At 47.8% G+C, this 13,902-nt stretch overlaps 1 protein-coding gene across 2 annotated transcripts in view; it reads right to left on the bottom strand.

The window, feature by feature from the left end:
- Positions 1-5,132: 5,132 nt before the first annotated feature.
- mmp14b (matrix metallopeptidase 14b (membrane-inserted)) overlaps positions 5,133-13,902 on the bottom strand; it is a 14,495-nt gene continuing 5,725 nt past the window's right edge. Inside the window, exons 2-11 of one of the 2 annotated variants that reach the window (XM_071542897.1) lie at positions 11,695-11,843; positions 11,299-11,421; positions 10,372-10,679; positions 9,254-9,418; positions 8,517-8,674; positions 8,283-8,421; positions 7,935-8,085; positions 6,982-7,097; positions 6,191-6,651; positions 5,133-6,117 (exon numbers count right to left, since the gene is read on the bottom strand). In XM_071542897.1, the coding sequence (XP_071398998.1) occupies positions 5,782-6,117; positions 6,191-6,651; positions 6,982-7,097; positions 7,935-8,085; positions 8,283-8,421; positions 8,517-8,674; positions 9,254-9,418; positions 10,372-10,679; positions 11,299-11,421; positions 11,695-11,843 (2,106 nt within the window). In that variant the 3' untranslated portion in view covers positions 5,133-5,781. Of the gene's footprint in view, positions 6,118-6,184; positions 6,652-6,981; positions 7,098-7,934; positions 8,086-8,282; positions 8,422-8,516; positions 8,675-9,253; positions 9,419-10,371; positions 10,680-11,298; positions 11,422-11,694; positions 11,844-13,902 lie in introns of those variants that run through there. The other variant, XM_071542898.1, reaches the window with a different exon arrangement.

The following is a 13,902-nucleotide window of genomic DNA, read 5'->3' as shown; positions in this document are numbered from 1 at the left end:
GCAAATTGTACCCAAATTAAAGTCTGGTGTCGGGCATGGTCACTGGCGAGAAACCATCTCCGCGCACACAAAGTGATGCATCGTGATGGATCCAAAACTGTCTCCTCAACAGCGGAGAGTGCGCGCTCTGTCCAGAGAAAGCTGGACCCGCCAACGACACCGCCTCCACCCCCCCCCCACCGGCCACTAAGAAGGAGAAATTTCGTTTACTGACGCCACGGTAGGCTACATGGTTTCTGGGTAATGAAGTCGAGCAGAACTCTCTCCGGGACAGCTCATCGCAAAGGAAGGGCAGTGGGGTTCGGAGAGCTTTTTGCGAACCGCCCCAACCCTGCGGGACGCCGGGCTCGGGTTTAAAGATCCTCGAACCCAGCAAAATCTCTCGCGGTGAGGACTGACGGCAGTGTTTCTAAAAGTCGCGGAGATGACTCACAAAAACTGTGTTTCTACAGTTGTGGGTCTTCGAGAACCGCGAGGAGGAGCACGGCAGACCACCTATGCTTGGGGTAGAGCTCAGGTCAAGGCCCGTCTGCGTCTGATGAGTGGGCAGTAAAAACAAAAAGGTTTCGGCCCCGTAAGCAGTCTCCCTCCTCCTCCTCCTCCTCGGGTGAAACCGCATCGGCCTTTGTGTCCAGTGCGCTTAGGAACTCGGAGGCCTCTCCGAGCTCCGCTTTCAAAGGCAAACCCTCTGATGTGGCCCTTCTGAACTCGGCCCGCACGTCTCGCTGACTCTACTCTTACATTCTGACTGTCAAAGGGTTTTCCTCGCTCGGGCTGTATCCTATTTACTCATGGTTTCTCTCTCACTTTTTCTCTCTCTCTCTCTCTCACACACACACACACACGCACATAACTTTCTCCCATACATTCTCCTTTATTCTTTATTGAAGGGAAGCTGGGCCGTGTCAGGAAAACACTCGCGAGCAGATGCCAGGTTTTTTGCGAGACGATGAAAGACAGCGTGATCTGGACAGTTCCTAAGAGCTCACCAAACCTCCCTTGATATATACACACCCTTCCTCCGCCTTCCTCTCTCTCTCTCTTCCCCTCCTCGTCTTCGCGATGACATGCAGCGCACGCTTATGGAAACCAGATGTGGCCGCTTGCAGATGAAGAGGCGGTGGGAGAAAGGGGGGGGAAAGCGAGCGCGATTGGTTGTGTGATAGTTCATTATCAGAGGGGGGGGGATGGATGGGTGATGGGTGATGGGTGAGGAGGAGGAGGAGGAGGAGGAGGAGGAGGAGGGGGGGGGGGTAAGAGGGTACGGGGGCTCTCACGGCTTCTCTCTTGTGGTGGGAGTGGAGACAGATATATATTTAGTCAGCCAGATGAAACGTGCCCACCGCCCAGACCGGGCACCGAGCGAAGCGGGCGGGCGGGGGGGGGTTTCCTCGCGGATACGCCTGGGTCAGAGGGAGGGTAGCTGGGCTCGGAGCGGAGCACAGATCGGAGGGGTTGGAGAGTCCTGAATCAGCATCTCCTGTCAGGGAAGGCTTTTCCTGCTTGGCCTGGGAAACCACGCCATATGTGACAGGGGTAAAAAAGCCAGCTAATGAGGTTAAAATGTTGATTGTTCAACTTCCTTGCACCTGTATTATTCTCGCCCACACAATACCTTGTTTCGCCCATTAAAAAAAAAAAAAGACTACTCCCACTGCACCACACCCAGTTTAAAGTGCAGACATTGCGTCAAAAGTGTAGCGAAAGCAAGTCATGCAGCTTTTTACACTGATAGCTGTATGCGGATTCAGCAGTGAGGGGGAGAGACTGGTCAAAAATCATGCGGCTAAGAAAACAAAGTGAAAGATCAGAAACCAAATGGTTGGTGAACTATATGAGGAAACAGAGGGGAAAGGGAGATTAGCACATCTAGGGCACACACACACACACACACACACACACACATACACACGTATAACTGATGGGGGAAAAGATATTTTTCCATGCATTTTTCCCTGTCTAGCTAAATGGAATAATAAGATACTGGCATGAGATTTCTAAGACAAAAAGACCATTAAGTATGATCCCCTCTCTACCACTCTCTTCCACTCGCTGTGTGTGTGTGTGTGTGTGTGTGTGTGTGTGTGTGGGTGGCAGCTCAACAATTGCTCTTGCACCCAAACCCTTTTAGAGAGAGTATACTGTATATTCTACTGTGTTTTAAGTTCAGATAAAGGTCAACAAATGTTCTATATTAGGAATAGGAATAGGAATAGGAATGAACACAGCAATGGGACACAAACACAAGCCCCTTTGAGCCCAACCTGTGCATGCAATGTGTGTGTGTGTCTCTCTAGTGTCTCTGTGTGTGTGTGTGTGTGTGTGTGTGTGACTGCAGAGAAAACAGATGGCAAGCCCTCCTTTCCTGTTTGTTGTATTAGTGCTTGGTGCAGGATGTGGCACAGCCTACACTGATGGAAATGAAAACCATGTGTAACCTATATAGCCACATACCAGCTCCCTGCAGAACTGCCCCTTTCCATCATCCCACATCACCGTTACCAGGCAGACTGCAGCACCAACCTGCCATTCAATGGGGAAAGTTATCGAACCCGCTCTGTGGTTCGGTGGTTGTAATTGCGATAACGTCATTGGGCTTGGCTATTATGTGGCACAATGGGTCGGAATAGGACTTCCCCCATCCAAAAGTTTCCATTCATTAGCCTGCAGGCTACACACACAGGAAGTGTCCAGTGCAGAGAAAGACAGAGACGTAGAAGGAATTTTCATTTGCCAATAAAGTTTGTTGAGTAGAATGTAACCCAGACTGAGAGAAAGGTGGATTGATATGAGGCACGTGGCATGGAGGATGCAATGGATGGATGCATGTGTAGATGGATGGATGGATGGATGGATAGATAGGAAAGAGCATATCTGTATGATATAGGTCACCCTTCATAACAAGAAGACAGATTACAGAAAGGACTGACATAGAGCACTGGAATCGGGACTAGAAACTATTACAAACGTTTCATTTATTTAGGTGAAGGGAGAGAGAGAGAGAGAGAGCGAGAGGGGGGTGGGGGATGGGGGGTGGAAATGGCTGGGAAAGGCCAAGGCATTGTGGTGAGGTCTTTGTTGGGCTTTGTGAAAAAAAAAAAAAAAAAGTGAGTCATTTCACAGACAGTGAAGAAAAGCTCTCCAGTTACACAGAGAGAAGAGAGGCAGAAAGAGAGAGAAGAGAGAGAGAGAGAGAGAGAGAGGAGCTGTGGGGAAGAATATGCTGAGGTTGAATTTTTTTGGTGTTTTTTTTTTTTTTTTTTTGCGTTCTGCAGAATCAGCTGGGTAACAGACAGAACACAGAAAACATCAAATAGTGACACACAACTCAGTGTCTGACATATGTATGCGGGTCATGGGGATGAGACGAGGGAGAAAAACACACTTGGACGCACATAAACACACACAAAAAAACCCCACTTAAAAACACTGACAAGCAAGAAAACAAACTCCAGAGACGCAAGTGATTTTCATATAGTTGAGACGGCCAATTAAACCCCCTCAAGCCGACTCCCATCCCCCCCATCCCCCCCATCCCCCCCATCCCCCGTCCCCCATCCCCCGTCCCCCATCCCCGCGTCCCGCTGTGCGTCTGGCCCTCAAGATGCAGTTGGAATTCCAGATGTTGCTCATGGAATTCTGCTCCATCTCTGGCCTCCAAATGTGACTTAACCCTCCTCACTCCTCCTCATCGCTCCCCCCCCCCGCCCGATCCTCGTGACTCGCTCCCCCCGGCCCCAGCCCCAGCCCCAGCCCCAGCCCCCACAAAACACTGCAGCAAAATGGAAACAAATGGGCGCCCTAAATCATTTTAGCACAATAGGAAAATACCTCATCATTTTAATTGCGTAAAGCCCGTTGCTGTAATCATAACATATCATAGTCACTAACCCCCCCCCCCCCCCCCCCTCTCTCTCTCTCTTCTTTATGCCCAATGCTGGTATGGCAGTCGTTCATTAGTGGGATCATTAAGTGGGAGCAGGGCGACGCCTTTGCTTGCTGTTTGATCACAGGTTTTTATTGGCTCATGGCGCATGGGTGTGCACACATATACAAATGCACAAATTAAGGCATTTACAGTTGCACACGCAGGCAAACACATGCACACACACACACACACACACACACACACACACACAGACATGTTTGCAGTACAGTACTTGTGAGGACCTTACAGTCATTCCCTAAGCCCTAACTCTAAACTTAACCCTCCACTACATGCCTAACCTTAACCCTAAACCCAAGTCCTAATCCTGTTCTAACCTTAATCTTAACCTTTACCAAAACCTAAACCTAATCCTAAATTTAACCATAACCATAAACCCAAATCCTAACCCTAAACTAAGGTTAGGACCATCAAAATGTCCCCACTTTGCAGGAGTGTCCTCGTCTTTCTATCCTTGTGAGGACACTTGGTCGTATGGAAATACAGGAACACACACACCTTCTCTCTCTAATCCTACAGCTGAGATATGTTTTCCTGCTGCGTGCTGCAGCGGGTTTTACACAATCGTCTTCATCCCTGTTTCTACTTAAGCCTTGGATTCAGTCCGCATTTTCCGACCCAGTTTCGGGCCTGCCAGTTTCCGAGCCCCAGTAATGCGGAGCGGTGCGGTCGGGGGAGCAAGAAACCTGGAGGTCCAGGAAGACTGGGGAAGCCCAGATGGAGAGACACGGCGATGTGGTCGACATGAAAGAAGCATGAGTCAAAGGTGACGAGTCCAGGTGAGAGTTGCACTGTATGGAAGGAGTTAGGCCCTGTCGTTTTAACTTTGTTTGAATGGTAGATCGCTAAAAATAACTGCATTCTTTAAGCTTGAAGGAAGTGAGTGATACCAGAAAGAGGGGAGAGAGGGAGAGATAAAGAGAGAAAGAGAAAGAGAATGGTTTCCTGAGTGAAAATCAAAGCACAGGAGTAGTTTTGAAATTACTTTATTTTGTAAGAAAGGTAAAAAATAAGTGAAAAAAGACACAGGCACAATCTCATTGAAAAAACTAGGATCATTATCATTATCATCATCAGCATTAGTATCATTATCATTGTTTGGAAACTACTCATAACCCCTGACTAGTGATAGAGGACACAGCACCGTGATTTGAAAACTGTAAACAAGTACAATGACAAAAAGGAGTCATTTTCAGATCTTCGATTTATTTTCATTTGAGATGGATTCAGGAAAAAAAAAAAAACAGTCAAGTTTCAAGAAAACAGAACCCCTGTCCCATTCACTGTCCCCAAATATAAAATTAAGGCCACTTTCAAAGCTGTATGTCACTGTCCAGCAGGACTTTTTAATGACAATGTACAAAAAAAACACATTCTATACACGGAGGACAACAACAACAATAGTAATAGTCAATAATAATAATGACAACATCATTGATAATAATAATAATAATCATTAGAGACATTGATATGAAAAGGAAATGTTAAAGACACAGTCGTATTTATTGCCTGACTCTCATATGAGTGTTTCTCATGCTTCATAAGGACGTCGGCTAATGTTTTCTTTCCCTTTTATGGTTCATACTGGCTCTGACACGTTGCCTTCCTGGAACAAACACAGTGACTATGCCACTGTGGTTTTCAAATGTGTGTGTGCATGCGTCTGTGTGTGTGTTTACGTGAGAGTGTGTGTGTGTGTGTGTGTGTGTGTGTGTGTGTGTGCACGCTAAGAAGGGGGCAGAAAAGAACAATCAACACGCTGTTTGTATGCTTACATGAAAAGGAACATGCTAGAATGGGCGACGTGAAGATGCGGAACACTGCCGGTTCGAAGCTTAAAATTCACAAGGACACAGCGAAACACTGACCACTGACAGGACTAAAAATGAGACGTTGGAAAAAAAAAAAAAAAAAAAGAAAAAAAAAAAGGCTAAAACAAACAGCGATGAGCTGGCGTCAACAACCACAAGGAGAGAGAGAGAGAGAGAGAGGGAAGGAGAAGAAAAGGGAAGAGTGCAGAAATAGAGGGATGGAGCGGTGGAGAGAAAGAGCAAAAGGAATCTCTTCAATGTTTCGTTTGGCAGTGGTAGGAATATTTTAATATGGAACTCTTTCTCTCGCTCTCTCTCCTGTTTCGTCTTTCTCTCCTGCTCTCCTTTACATCTCAACATCTCTTTCCTCTCTCCCTCTCTCCCTCCCCTCCTCCTCCTCCTCCTCCTCCTCCTCCTCCTCCTGCGTCTACACCTTGTCCAGTAGAGATCGTTGGCAGTAGAGGAGTCGGCGCGGGGTGCCGTACCGGCGGAAGAACACCAGCGCCGCCAGCGTGGCGATGACGCACACCAGCAGCAGCAGCGGCACCACCACCGCCGCCGCGCCGCCGCCGCCGCTCGCCCGGCCCTCCTCGTCCACCTCGATGATGATCACCTCCGTATCCTCCTCCTTCTCCACCTCCACCTCCTTCTCCCTCTCCCTGTCCCTCTCCCTGTCCCTGCTCCTGTCCTTGTCCTCCCGCTCCTTGTCCTTCTCCTTCTCCCGCTCCTTGTCCTTGTCGTGGCCGCCGCCGCCCCGCCCGCCGTCCGTCTTGGGGTCCTCGTTGGGGCAGCCCATCCAGTCGCGGAGGGCCGACTTGGGGTAGCCCGGCTCCACGCGCATCATCTGGTTGTTGAACTTCCAGTACTTGTTGGCTTTGTAGAAGTAGGTGTACGCTGAGGAGAGGAAGAACGGAAGAGGGACGTCAGAAATGAACTTGAATAGATAGAGTGTCGGTTTGACGGGTTTATTCGTTCTGCAGGTTTGGAACTCAAAAGTTCAATCCTATAATGATGAAGCAGATTCAGTATTCTTGAGATTTAGGCTCTTAAGGTGTAAATATGGGTCAAAGGTTACACTTAGTACAGCTACTTTTCCATTTATTTCTCAACAAAAAGTGAAGAAATCTAAGCACGTACCATCATGCTGGGCTGTAAGAAAGAACTCTAAGCAAGAACGAAACACACACACACACACACACACACACACACACACACCACCCTTACCCTGGTCTTTGCTCATGAAGGCAGACTTGATGTTGTCCGGCACTCCCTGCCACACGCTAATCGATTTCGGATAGTCGTCATCAACGCTTTGCGCTTGTTCGTTGAAGCGGTAATACCTAGGCAGAGAATGAGAGGGAGAGAAGAAGAAGAAGAAGAAGAGTGAGTTAAGCGCACGTACTTCCGCTGGTCTAAAGCACAATGTAGCACCAAGCTGAACACACAACCACAGCACCGTGTTGTTCCTCCTGCAGCGTGGCAGCTGGTGTGGTCTGGGTTCTACAGCCAGACTAGGTGGGCTGCAGGCAGACAAAAGCACCTCAGAGAGATGGGACGGAGGTGTTGTCTGGAGTTGAGCCATATACAAACCCAGAGTCAAAGGGTTTGTTGAAGCACCAAGGTGAAGTGTTCTTTAATCGGCTATGATCAGGGAGGGGAAAACCTCCCTGATCCCCTCAGTTTACCCACTTTTGTATATGCAGAATAGAGTTTAACCCCCTTCTCAGCCTGACCCATCTTTGTCATACATTCATAGTATGCATCATAGTAAGTGGTGTCAAACTGATGCAAGTTATATGAGGATATTGATCTTGATGATGATGAGGGTCTTTCAAGGTAAAAACTATGATGTCCCTACATCAGTGATGTAGTGATGTAGCTATGGGGAGGCCAACAGCTAAGAGAAGGCTTGTCGCAAGCCTTGCTTTAAAGCTTAAGTTCTGTTGAGGCTTGTTATCACAGTTTGACAGAGAAGCAGGTTTGTAATTCAAAATCAGAGGCTGAGTTCAAGTGTTTTGTACTTATTTGGTCAAAGCTGAAGCACGTCCTTTGGTCAGAGTGGCTCGCTGACGCAAATGGATATTTCATTTGTTCATCAGCTTATAAACTTCTGCGTGACTTTGTCTTGACATGTTGATGTGATACACATACACACACACAGCAGGAATGTGACTAACTTGTTTGCTCTGAAGTAGTACGTCTGTCCGGTGGGGGTGTAGAAGAGAGCAGCGTCTATTCGGTCTTTGGGAAGCCCAGTGCCCATTTCCTTCAGAGTCCGAGGGTAACCGGACTCCAGATTGGATTCTGTAAACACCCAGTATCTGTCTCCTACAGAGAGAGAGAAGAAGAAGAAGAAGAAAGGGGGAGAGAGGGGGAGGGGTAGACAAATAGCCAGAGACAGGCGGAGAAAAACAGAGAGAGAAAAAACAAGAGGATTATGAGTTCCTGCCTGATCGTGCCGATTGCCGTCCCGCTAAGTGGAAACAGCGTAAATGTTTTGGTGAAGATATCAAAGCCAGACTTACCTTTGAAGAAGGCAAATTTCCCGTCTTCCCTTTCAAAAGCAGCGTTGATGTGCGTGGGCAGGCCCCTCCAGAAGTGACCGATCGGCATGGGGTATCCGTCCAGCACGCGGTTGTTCCGCACTCGCCAGAACCACTTATCCTGGAAGAGGAGAACGAAGAGAGGTTTATTGATTGGTCTTCAAGTCACACAAGCCGCGGGACGATCATAAATCCGATAATCCTGACTATGTTTACCTTGAAGACAAACATTTCTCCTCTGAGGATGCCGATGGTGTCAAAGTGTCCGTCGCAGATGTTGGGGCCGAAGCGAGGCCGGTCGGGCGAGTGGGTGGGCTCGGGGCTGTCAGGGGTCCGGGGCGTCACCGGAGGGGGGTCAGGGCCTGATCCGGACCCTGTGGCAGTTGAGGAGGGAAATATAACCGATGAAAACAGTGGTGGATGTTAAACGGCTGGAGGAGACCCTAACCGTAACTCTTTCTTTAACCATTACGTGTCACCAATCGTCAATCCTGTTAGATTAGATGAAACTTAAATGATCCCAATGGAGAAAATGGGATATTGCAGCAGCAGCAGCAGGGAATAGAGAGAGACTAGAGAGTACTAAGTAATTACAATAATTGAACATATCGAGGGTTTGGTGCAAAATGTTGTATTATATATCATCAGAAAGCTGTTGTTGAGCTTTATCTGATGGTCAATAGAACACATTTATAATCATAAACAAAATCAAAATAAATCGGTCAAGCCTCGACGGATTCAGATTACATTTGTTCCAAAACGGGTGTAACTGCACTTAAAAACTTTTAGAGAAGGGCAATTTTCTCAGTCTTAAACTCTCCAAAAGTATAAATCGTTCCTATGCTTTGAATAAAAAAGATGAAGTTCTTTGCTCCTCTCGCTCCGAAACGAGACTAAAGCCGCTAACTAAAGGCACAGCGTCTTCACTGCCCGCCGTTACAATAATAACCCACCACCGTAAAGCTGCTGTATCCCTCGGCGGTCATCGTCGGGAAGCTGGAAGTTCTCGGTGTCCATCCACTGGTAGAAGGGAGCCATGATGGCCGAGGGGTCGTTGGAGTGCTCCAGACCCAGAGCGTGGCCCAGCTCATGCACGGCCACCAGGAACACATCGTTACCTAGGACAGACCAGAAACCAAACGCCACGTCAGAGTGTTTATATACAGTGGGAAAGTAGAGAGGGAGACATAGGAGAGAAACCTCTGATGGGGTTTGATCCTATGCCAGTGGGGTTATAGTTTGGGTTTTAGAGGCAGGGGACCAATTTTCTATAATTTATGAGCTACAATTTTCTTTTGTCTATGGTCAGGTCATGGACAGCAACAGCCTGACAGTCAACATCTGATTGGTTGAATTAAAGTGACAACATTTTGTTTCCCTCCTTGAGTTTCTGTTGATGAAGTTTGAGTTTCTCTTTTCTTTGTCTGTTCAGCCATGGTGGCTATCGCTACTCATGCTAACACCAAGTTCTTCTTCTAGTTTATTACAAACAAACCACTGTTGCTGCTCTCAGAAACATAAAACTCATCACTTCCTGTGTGACAGAGGATGTTTCCCGGGAAAGACCTACCAGACACCGGGTGTTTAGAACAGCAAATGTAAAAGTTTCATTAATTGGTTATAGGTTGAATCACTATTGTATTAATCTGCGATAGAGAACAGCAAAACAGACAATCATTTCCATGAAAAGGTAACTTACTTTAATACTTCTGTTATGTTATTTTTAGAGTGAAACAAAAGCACACAAATAACATCAGTGAATCGAAAATAAAATGCACCACGGGTCATGTGAAGATGTTTTTGACTCACACAGCTGACACTGCAGGATTACACCAAAGTCAGGTGTCTGCTGCACTCCAGAAATAAACCACTTCTCTGTTTCTCCTGCATCTCCATACCCCGAGGGCACGCATACTGACACAGGCTGGGACCTGTTGCTGCTCTTTTGTTTTGCTCACAACAGCAAAAAAAAAACACTCCTGACTCCCCTAAACGCACGGGAACTCCCAGCAATTAACATTTTCTCCTGTCATCGGGTTTAAAAGGAAAAAAAAACACAGCCACCGCTCACCTAGCAGATCCCGGTTTCCGATGGTCCAGGGCTCGGCCGCGTCGAAGTGGGTGTCTCCGCCGATGCCGTTACTGGGGAAGTAGGCGTGCGCCAGGAACCCTCCCTCGCCGTCGAACGGGCTGCTGTCGCCGTGGAAACCCTCGGCGAAGAAGAGCATGATGTCGGCGAACTCCTCCACCTTGTCCCGTATGTAGCTGTAGGGGATCTCCCGGAAACGCAGCGGGGTGACGCTCTCCCACACCTTGAAGGCCCTCCTGATGGCCTCGTGGGTCTCATACTCGCCCACCTTAGGGGTGTAGTTCTGTATGCTGAAGGGTGAGGAGGGGAGGGGGGGCAAGGGGAGACAGGGTGAGGCACAAGAGGGTTTTTGTCAGACATGGTAGATAATGGATTGCGTGAGTGATAGAGAAGGAGGTAAACAGGATGGAAGAGGACAAAAGAGAGGCAGAAAAAGAAGGCAGGCAGTCATGAATCTAACAAAAGTCAAGGAGGGGATTTCAGAGAGATGAGTATAAATGGGGGTTTATTTTCTGCCATTAAATTGGTCCAATTTATTGTGTTTTTCCTTTATTTGCAGGAAACTATCTCAATTCCTCATTGGTTGCTCAATAGTTTGGGTTTTCCCTCATCGGTACACTGTGCAGTCATAAATGTAATCTTTGTGCCGGGGTTTTAGCTCAGTCTTTGCATAGTGATAAAGGGAAGTGGAAAGGGAAATGATAAAATGACTGATAAAATACAAAAATACAAAAAAACAGAAGAAAAAAAACAGCGAATTTGTGCATGTGAGATAACAAAAAACAAACAAAAACCAAAAGGGGCAGCATAGAGGAAAAAGGCTTAATACAAAGATGCAAAAATGACACTCCAATAAAGAAAAAGTAGAACAATCTCAAATAGTTGTCACTCAGAGGATCCCTGACTTACGAGAAAGTGATGTCTCTCTTGTTCCACTTCAGGCCCTGGATGGCGTATCGCTTCTTCCTCAGGTTGCTCTTCAGCTCGGCGCCAAACTTATCTGGCACGCCACAGCGCGGCCGCTTCATGGCCCTGCCAGACAACAGAAGACACACTCCAGTCACAACTCAGGGAAAAAACACACACACACTAGTCTTACTCCCTCTGACCTACTGGATCCTGTTTGGAGGCTGCACATTGTTTTAAGCTTTGTTCTTTTTCCCACTGCACCATCACGGGCATCAAGAGGCAAATTCAGGTCAGTCGGTCAGGAGTCGGACACTTTACTCTTCTATCCCTTTAACTCTAACTCTACAGAACCTGTGCTCGACACATTGCAGCAGTCAGGTGTGTTCATCTCCTTACTCGATGGTGTTGGTGTCGATGGAGCCGGTGACGGTGAGGCCGTAGAACCTCTGCATGGCGGAGATGGCGGAGGTGATGGAGTGAGGCGAGCGGAGGGCGTGGGTCCGCATGTCCCCCGGCGGCAGGTAGCCGTACTGCTGCAGCCATGACTGGAGAGCAAAGAGACAAGGTGATGGAAGAGATCAACAATGTGACTCATGAGAAAAATACTGCAAAAAGAAACCGAAGAAACTCCACTTTCAGTTTGGAGACTGAGGCAAAAACAGGCTTATAAATTAGGAACAGGCATGGGAATATTTCACATCCCACCTGATTGCTTTTCATTATTGCAGCAGGGAAAAGGAACTATTTTGTATGATGGAATATCAGCCACAGGGATTACATGTTCATCTAAAATTGCATCGCTAGGCAGCGGGATGTCTTTTCAATCAGGTGACTGCAATCAAAATACATTCCACCCTGACAGCGAAAACAAGCTCTTAAATAATGTCTTTCTGGGTTTTTGTATCTTTTGGCCCAGTAGAACCAACATCATCTCAAATGCCTGGCTCCGCTCCAGACGATGACTAAAGCCCAAGCTATTCCAGCATCAGCGCTTGGCTCTCCACTGAGTGTGGAGACCGTAGCTGATTGGAGCTAAGCTCAGCCTGAAAGAGCTGGGCCGAGCTTAAGCCTGCACAGCTTCAGACAAAGACAGCTCATGTTTCGACAAAGGCTGAACAAGGAAATTCCCTTCAGTGAATTACAGATTAACCGCAGTGTTTACACTGAAGTCATGGTGGCTACTTATTAGTGTTTTACTGGATTGCCACCAGTATCACTATAGTCACGCCTACTGTCTACCTCGTTGAAACCAAATATTTGTCTGCAGCATGTGAGCACATATTATGAAGGTCAGTCCCTGTAGTGTTCCAGATTTCTGGGTCTCAGCTAAACTTGACCTTACTTTCCCCTGGAAACCCATCTAGCTGTGCTGCTGCTTTGACATCTGGACCGGCGCCAGCGGCTTCGTTCCATACCTCTCCCACACAGTTTCTCCTGTACTCTTTCCCCTCTCCGATGGGAGCCCGGAAAACAACACTGAGGCTATTGTGAGCGCGGAGAAAAAGCCGAGACCGCTTTGATATTCTCCCCCATACACACCCTGAGGTGAACACTGGTAATGCACACCCAGGATGTTTTTTATGGCTTGGAAATACAGCTGGCTTGACAAGCTTTTGCACAAAGCCCGCCTGTCAGAAATAACTGCAACATGGACACTTCGTGCTGCCAATGGATGCTGTTTGACATTTGTTTCAGGTTGTTTTGTTTGAAAAATCCAATCCTGGGCTTAGTGTGTGTGTGTGACGGGGAGAAGGAGAAAGATATAGGGAGTGTCCCAGGGTGAGACGCTGAGGCCTTTGGCAACCTCAGCCAGTGTCTCCAGTCGAGCGTCAGCGTCAGCCAGTAATTTCACTGGGAATTTCTTCTCCATCGCATCCAAACCTCAAAGTCAAAATCTCCCCCAGCGTCCCAGTCTCTGTCCTCCCTCCTCCCTCCTCCCCTCCTGTCTTCCCTTCTCCTCCTCCTCTCCCTCGGCTTTCTCTTGACGGAAAACCCGGAGACTTGAGGGTAAATAGTTATGAACGGCCACACCCAGAGCGCGCTGAGCGACTCAATTATTGCTCTATACCCTATCTGCTATAGTCAGTGAATATAAATGAAGACAACAAGCGTTTAACGGTCTCGTCTAGCCGCCAGTTGCTGTTTCAGCACTTTTTGTTGTCAAACTTTGCCATTATTGAGCTTTCCTAAGTTTTCCGCTGAAACGTACAGTACATAGTGAATGTGTGTACGGCCTTGGACTTGCTTACATGGATTATCCCAACATGCGCCTGTATGTTTATATTTACGCATGACTATACTTGCACGGAAAGCCTTGATGCTCGTCGCAGCCTCGGCCTACAATGGGCGAGCTTAGCGGGGAGTGAATGGCAGTTTAGGAGGCCCTTGAAGGTCTAATCTCTCTCTCTCTCTCTCTCTCTCTCTCGCTCGCTCAGGGAGGCCTAGAGGTCTCAGTGTTTAGACTTCACCCCTGAATGAGCCCTTTCTGGTTCTGACTCACCCACCGGACACATAAAGGCTCACTGTTACAGCACATCCACATGAGGGGGAAAGAGAGGCGTGCAGAGGAAAGGTGGAAGCAAGTTGGACCGGGGCAGCTCATCA

This window comes from Centroberyx affinis, unplaced genomic scaffold, assembly GCF_046629955.1.
Source record: "Centroberyx affinis isolate AG114_WGS23_722 - 3 ecotype Tasmania unplaced genomic scaffold, CSIRO-AGI_Caff_v1 ptg004204l_1, whole genome shotgun sequence".
In the NCBI taxonomy this organism is placed as follows: Eukaryota; Metazoa; Chordata; class Actinopteri; order Beryciformes; family Berycidae; genus Centroberyx; species Centroberyx affinis.
Note: the sequence above shows the minus strand (reverse complement) of the source record. Positions and strands in the feature narration are given on the sequence as shown.